Source organism: Mus caroli, chromosome 5 (assembly GCF_900094665.2).
Source record: "Mus caroli chromosome 5, CAROLI_EIJ_v1.1, whole genome shotgun sequence".
Lineage (NCBI taxonomy): Eukaryota > Metazoa > Chordata > Mammalia > Rodentia > Muridae > Mus > Mus caroli.
Window position 1 is genome coordinate 142,822,822 of NC_034574.1, and position 7,796 is coordinate 142,830,617.

Consider the following 7,796-nt stretch of genomic DNA (forward strand, 5'->3'; position numbering starts at 1 on the left):
TCACCCATCCATCCACTCACCCATCATCCATCCACTCACCCATCCATCCACTCACCCATCATCCATCCACTCACCCATCCATCCACTCACCCATCCATCCACTCACCCATCCATCCACTCACCCATCATCCATCCATTCACCCATCCATCCATTCACCCATCATCCATCCACTCACCCATCATCCATCCACTCACCCATCCATCCACTCATCCATCCACTCACCCATCCATCCACTCACCCATCCATCCACTCACCCATCCATCCATTCACTCCAGCCTATGTGCTGCTATTCTGCACCCTACAATGTGTCAAATGACATTTACCACGAGGAATTCAAAGAACAAAGGGCATACTCAGGAAACACGTCTTTTTGGTGCTGTATTCATTTTCTTTCTTTCTTTCTTTTTTTTTTTTAAATCTCATTTCCCCTTTTCTTTATTTTTGCCGGTGTAGGAAGTGGTAGCCGCTCCGGGCTCCTCGTGCTGTGCAGGGTCCAGATTTCATGCTTATGCTCCCAGCGAGGCTGCCCATAGTAAGCAGCATCAAAGAATACGCTGCACTTCCTTCTCCCTCTGACTCTGTGACTCCTGGAAGGTAACTCAAAACCATAGATCCTGGCACTTTGATGAATAACAATTAGAAGAGGAAGAATGAAAAATAAAGGCAGAAGAAGGAGGAGGAGCAAGGGTAGGAATGGAAGGAGCAAGAGGAGGAGAAGCAAGAGGTGGAGGAGCAAGGGAAGGAAGGAGAGAAAGAGAAGAAAGGGGAAGGGGGGGGGAAAGGAGCAAGAGGAGAAGTAGGAGCAAAGTGAGGAGGTAGAATAAGAGGAGGAGGGAAGGGGCAATAGGAGGAGGAGCAGGTGGAGGAGGGAGAGGAGCAAGAAAGGAGGGGAAGCAAGGGGAGAAGGTAGTGCAGGAGGAAGAGGGAAGGAACAGGGGAGAGGGAGGAGCAGGAAGAGGGGAGGAGCAGGAACAAGAGGAGGGGGAGGAAGAAGAGGGGGACGAGGGGAGGAGCAGGAGCACTGAGTGGCTGTGCTGGGGACCTTTGGAAACTAATGGTAAAAGGCAGAGCACAGCCTGGCACTTCCCCTTTCTGCGCAGGAAGGCTGAGGTGCTAGCACCAGCCTGGTTGTCTCTGGCGGGCCTGAAGCAAGCATGGATCAAGAGGCTGTGGGCAACGTTGTGCTCCTGGCCCTTGTCACCCTCATCAGCGTGGTCCAGAATGGTAAGGGCCCTTCCTCAGGGAGAGCAGGGGTGCTGGAAGCCAGGCACACACCGTTCTGTGCGCACTATGCACACGTCTGTATTTACTGCTGTGGACGTGAGTGTGCAGGGGTGGGTCCTGTTCTGTGTGAGTTTGGGGTTTCCTTCTCTCGCTTGAAGGGTGATGTCAGGTGTGTTTGCAGAGGACGGAGAGCAACCTGAAGGGCTGGTGAGAAACTTGGCCCAAGTGTCTTGGTGGAGCAAGGGTATGAAGGGTGGAAAGAGGAGGGCCAGCCTGGAGAGAGTGTGTGGGTCTGTGCTCCCCTGGACACCCGCCTGAATGAGCCAATCTGCAGCAGGACCCAGGTCGTATGTCGTCTCTGTCAGGCGAGGGGTAGTCTTGCGAGCTATAAAGGAGAAAGTCTTTATCATCTTTTTACTTCTGTACTTAAATAAGTTCTTTTGAAGAAACATCAAAGAACAATGCGTAAGGTTATTTTTGGTTTTGTTTTGTTTTGTGGTCCTGGGGATAGAACTCAGGGCCCTGCATATTCTCTGTACATTCTCTACCACACATCTATGCCCCAGCCTTTAGGTGTGCAGCTTGACACACACACACACACACACACACACACACACACCTGTCTGTCTGTCTGTCTGTCTGTCTGTCTGTCTGTCTGTCTGCCTGCCTGCCTACCTGCCTGCCTGCCTGCCTGCCTGTCTGTCTGTCTGTCAGTCATGTTCTATCCATCTATCTATCTCAACCTTCCTAGCCCTTTGACACAGTATCTCATGTTGTGGTGACGCCCAAGCACAAATTATTTTTGTTGCTACTCCATAACTGTCATTTTGCTGCTGTTAAAGATTGTAATGTAAATAAATACCTGTGCTTTCTGATGATCTGAGGTGAATTCTGTGAAAGAGTCATTTGATCCCCCAAAGGGGTCATGACTCTCACAACTCACATCTATCTATTTACCTATCATCTATTTATATATAAGTCCTATCTATTATCTGTCTGTCTGTCTATGTATTTATCTATTACCTATCATCTGTCTGTCTGGGGAAATGTTCCTGTTTCTTAGTATTGCCATCAAACACACACGCATGTCTGTTATCTATCATCTATCTATCTATCTATCTATCTATCTATCTATCTATCTATCTATCTATCTATCTATAGTTTAAGATAAATAATTAAGAGTTAAATAACTAAGCAGGACACAGATCTGTGTAGGGCTGTCACCTTAAAGTTCTGCCTGGAATGTTTCAGGCTGAGTAAGGACACAAGTGGCTTTGTGTTTTCCAATTTATTAAGAAAAATTGTGGAGCATCATGGCTTCCTGGTAATTGCTCACGACCCTGTACTGTTACACTTGGGATTTGGATACGCAACCACCTTGGGATGCTATGGTGATCTTGACTGTGGAGATGCTAGGATTTCTTTGACTGGGCACAGAGCAAGGCTTCCCTTTGGCCTCCCAAATCAGAGAGACCAGGTTTGGCACACCATAAGCATGTTTTTCTCTATGCAGCAACAGTGTGGAGTGCTCAGACCCAACCCTTTTCATGATACACCATACTTAATCAGCTTGCAAGCCGGAGAGGGAACAAGTGGCTTCCTTAAGTCATTACTTCCTCAAGCCACCGCTGTCTCTCTCATGCAGGGCTCTCTTGCCTCTGTGAACTGACAGGATAGAGTAAGCTACACACACCTGCAGAGGCCTTGCTTGGCATCAGATGGTGTCCAGGAGCCCTGATGGTGGGACGCTGAGCAAGGCTGTCCTCCAGGAACGGTGGCAGTGGAAACCCCCAGTCTGGGCAGGGCAGGGATAGTGCTTGCTCAGCCCTGGTAGGAGCTCCCCTCTCTCCTGCTCCTCTGTACCCTGCACTGTACCTGACTGGCATCGGTGCACAGTGAGTCATGCCCTCGCCCCTGCCAGTGCAGTTGGAACCGGCTTTAACAGGAAGTTCAAATTCACTTTCACCATTGTCCTCTCATTTCAGAAACACATCAGGGGGAAGTGGCAAGGCTCCTGGTTAGACTGGAGATCATTTTGTGTTAGGCACTCAAATAACCAGGTTGTGTCAGCAAAGGCCCCCTCCCTTATTCAGCCCCCATCAGTTGGGTAGAACAAAGTGGGGCCAGAGTATCACGGGGTCAGGGATGGCACAGAGCCCTCCCACCTGTGATCAGGACAGAGCCCTGCAGGAAGGCTTCACACAGTGGCTTTGGATCAGCGAAGCTCTCCTGTCAGGGAGGAACCCGAGCTCCCAGTGAGACCCGAGGCCATGCTCGAGGGCCTTCTGTAACTGTTGAAGATGCCTGTTTTTGCTACCAAGTATTGGACACTCTTTGTGTCTCAGACAAGGAGGTGCAGTGGTGGCTTCACACTCTTGGGGACTCTGAGTTTTCTGAGGATGGGCAGGGCCCAGCCCGCCTGATGTGACTTCCCCCTCTGCCCTCAAATACTCTAGTCATCACGATGACTGAATGTATTACCCTCTTCCAGTCTGAGGCAGCAGGATGCAGATCTGGGAGGGCCGAGAAACCAAGAAACCCAGTCCTGAGTCATCACAGACCAGTTGCTTTCCCCGCACAGCTGTCAAGAAGCTAAGGCTTTCTCCTGCCAAGGGACCAACAGCTTTGTCCTGAGGCAAACCTGGAAAAACCATGTACAGTGTCTGTAACGTAACTGTCCTGGCTAGTTTTGTGTCAACTTGACACAAGCTAGAGTCATCAGAGCGGGAGAACCTCAATGGAGAAAATGCCTCCATAAGATCTGGTTGTAGGACATTTTTTTAAATTAGTGATTGATGGGGGAAGGTCCCGCCCACTGTGGGTGGAGCCACCCCGGGCTAGTGGTCCTGGGTTCTAGAAGAAAGCAGGCTGAGCAAGCCATAGGGAACAAGCCAGTAAGCAGCACCCCTCTATGGCCTCTGCATCAGCTCCTGCCTCCAGGTTCATGCCCTGTTTGAGCTCCAGTCCTGACTTCCTTTGATGATGAGCAGTGATGTGGAAGTGTAAGCCCAATTAACCCTTTCCTTTCCTAACGTGACTTTTGGCCATGGTGTTTCATCACAGCAATAGGTACCCTGACTGTGGTCCCCGCTATTGATTTTTTGGTTTTATTAAGGTGCAAGAAAGATGCCTATAAAACCGTCCCACCATTCACTTTTAGTAAATCTCGCGGTGAATTTTGTGAACATATTGCAAAACAAGCTCTGTGTTAGATAGTTCTGCTCTTGACCATAGACCGCAGGAAGTATCCGAGAACCTTTAAGGAGGTTCAGGCTAAGCTGCGGCATTGAGCCGGTTATTGTATTAAGTGTATTTTTTGACTCGAAATTTTCCGGTTTAGGGTAGATTTACTGGGTGGAAAGTAACTCCACACAAGGGGCATCTATCCATGGGAAGGACGACTTTCACGGGTGACTGGAGGAAGATGGGTGAAGCAGAGCTGTCCTGGATATGGAGACAGCAGAGAAAGGCCACTCAAGGGATGAGAGAAACCGGGATGAGTTAGCATCCTTCCCCATCCTCCACCTCACAGCCGCCTCCTCCCTTACAGGGGCTCTTTCTGAAATGAGGACCACAAAGCAGTGGTTCTCAACCTGTGGGTCTCGACCCCCCCAGAGGGGTCACGGCACAAACACAGGTATTTACATTACAGTTCAGAACAGTAGCGATACTACAAGTATAAAGTAGCAACAAACATAACTTTATGGTTGGGGGGGGGGTCACCACAACAAAAAAAAACTGCATTAAGGGGGTACAGCATTCGGAAGGCTGAGAACCACTGCCATAGACAGATAGCTTCTGAAAACCCCACCAGCTCCTGCTGTGTTAAAACAGCCTCATAAAAGCTCTTTGTTTACTTTGCCGGCTCCCATTTCCTTAGTGATGAATTGAAATATCAGGGTTTTTTTTTTTCTATGTGATCTTGAGAAACTTACCGATCTCTCTGACCTCCCTCCACCCATGCAGTAGGTGATGATCCCCGAGGCTTTCTAGATGAAGGTCCAGGGTTTGTCAGGATCCCCTTTGTGGTGAATTCTGAGGAACTGTTTTGACAACCACCTGTGGTATTTGTCTCTCATTTGCTTGCCGGTTCCAGTTTAATATTAACAGCTAGCCAGGGAGAGGAGGACACATGGTCCTTGCCCGCGTGGCTTCAGGAGTTGCCTCGAGGTTTATAAGGAGTTAGGGAGACTGTCTGAGGCGTAAAGCAGGTAAAAGAGGGAGAGGCTGCATCCATAGATGGACTGAGGAAGACATGCTCACGTTTGGAATTGTGGGTTGGAAGGATTTGCAGGTAACTTTAGGTGACTCTGAGAACGGGAGACCTTGAGAGTTAAAGGGGTCAGGACAGCAGAGAACAAACAGACTTGAGGACTTGAGGACGGTGGGTGGGAGGGTTGGATCTGCACAGCAGGGAGAGGGTTTGTCCCTGGGGGAAAAGAAAGACTTTGCTTTTTGACCACAAAGGGGCAGATGAGGCTGACAGAGAGGTGTAGCTCAGTCCCGCTGCTCACTGATAACTAGCCTTTGGGTTCCATGACACCAGCCTGTCCTCTGTGTTTGGAGGCAAGAGAGGCCATCTTGAGTCCTGGGAAAGGAGATGCCTAGAGTTTCTATTATGTTTTCTGTTAGTGGAGACATTTAGAGCAGACAGTTATGTCCTTAAATGATAGCAAGAGGACAAATGGATGGACTTAAATGATAGCAAGAGGAGGGGCTCAGCTGGGCTGGAATTCAGCAGCTCTGAGCCTGAGCTCCATCCCCATCTCGTTGCTTTCAGAGCAGAAGGACCCCCCTCTTGAGAGAGTTCATGAGGAGTCAGTGACCCCCCCCCCCCAGTGTGGCAAGCTCTCTTCTGCATAAGCAGCCCTTTGGACATGCTTAAAATGGGCATGTTTCTACAAAAGAGTATTGGTGTGTGTGTGTGTGTGTGTGTGTGTGTGTGTGTGAGAGAGAGAGAGAGAGAGAGAGACACACACACAGAGAGAGAGACAGAGACAGAGAGAGAGAGACAGAGAGAGACACAGAGAGAGACAGAGAGAGACAGAGAGAGAGAGAGAAAGACAGAGGCAGACAGAAAGACAGAGACACACATACAGAGAAAGAGAGAGGGAGAGATTCAGAGTTAGAGAGAGAGTCAGAGAGAGACACACACAGAGACAGAGATAAAGACAGACAGAGGGACACAGAGAGAGGAACAGAGAGACAGACAGACAAAGACAGAGGCAGATAGAAAGAGAGAAAGATATAAAGAAAGACAGAGATGCACATACAGAGAGAGAGAGAGAGAGAGAGAGAGAGAGAGAGAGAGAGAGAGAGGTTGTAGCCTGGTCAGTAGAGAACTCCCCTAACCTGTGCAAAGTCCTAACCTTCTGCACTGTCCCTTGTATTGACAAACCCTCTGGATTCTATCTCCTACACTACTACAGCCATGGCTTCTGTCAGCTCTTGGGTTGGTTCTACCCATGCTGGATGCTGGGTTTGCCTTCTCTAAGCACCAGATGCACAAGAGACAGTTATTCTACATAAGCCCATAAGTGGCTCTATTTGTTCACGTCACACAGCTCCCACCAGGACCCAGCAGTTTCTCTAAACCAAATGGGCATTTCCAGATACTTGGCTTCTCTGGGTCTCGGCTCATGAGCCTCACTCTGGGCATCTAGTGCTCTGCATGTTGGTGAGCTCTCTCTCTCTCTCTCTCTCTCTCTCTCTCTCTCTCTCTCTCTCTCTCTCTCTCTCTCTCTCCTCCTTCTCCTCCTCCTCCTCCTTCTCCTCTTCCTCCTCTCTCTCCCTCTCCCCCCTCTCCCTCCCCTCCCTGCCTCTGAGTCTCACGAATCTCAGGCTGGCCCCAGACTCACTGTATAGCTGAGGATGACCCTGAACGCTCTGAATGTTCCTGCTTTTACCTCCCGATGTATCTGCAGGTGTCTGCCATCACATTTCATTTTATGCAATGCTGGGGATCAAACCCAGGTCTCTGCACGGGTCAGGGGAGTTTTATGTACTGGACAAGTGCTCTTCCTCTGGGCTATACCCCAGCTCCCTCCATCTCCTTTGTCCGTAGCTCAATGCACGGCTGTGTGCGTTCTGTTCCGTTCACCTGCTGTCTGTCTCCTGTTCTGCTATTATCTTAGTCTATTTTGTTTTCAGATGCAAGCTAACCACCTGGTTTATGGTAATAGATAACAGATATGTTATTGAAATAATCATTCACTGGGGCTGCAGAGATGGTTTGGTTGCTAAGCTGCTCTTGCAGATTGACTCCTTGCAATTCCCAGCACTCACAGAGTGGCTCACACTCAACCATCTGTATCACCAGATCAGGGAAATCTGATGCCCTCCTCTGGCATCCATGGGTACTGCACATGTATGGTGCATATACTTCCATGCAGGGAAAACACCCACATACATTTTTAAAAATTAGATTAATCTATATAATTGGGACATTATCCCTTAAAAATAATCATCCACCAACCAGCTCCACCCCTTTAGCGTCACTTGTTGATCTGCCCAGTCCTAATTCCTGTCTCAGTCTATCTTCTATCCGGAGCTGGACCTGCTGAGCTCCACC

At 49.2% G+C, this 7,796-nt stretch overlaps 1 protein-coding gene across 3 annotated transcripts in view; it reads left to right on the forward strand.

Annotated features, from left to right (window-relative positions):
* Positions 1–1,046: 1,046 nt before the first annotated feature.
* The window catches only part of Alox5ap (arachidonate 5-lipoxygenase activating protein), a 23,262-nt gene continuing 16,512 nt past the window's right edge, over positions 1,047–7,796 (forward strand). For 2 of the 3 annotated variants that reach the window (XM_021163629.1, XM_021163630.1), the window contains exon 1: positions 1,047–1,225. In XM_021163629.1, coding sequence (XP_021019288.1) covers positions 1,156–1,225 — 70 coding nt within the window. In that variant the 5' untranslated portion in view covers positions 1,047–1,155. The remainder of the gene's footprint in view (positions 1,226–7,796) is intronic. The other variant, XM_029477747.1, reaches the window with a different exon arrangement.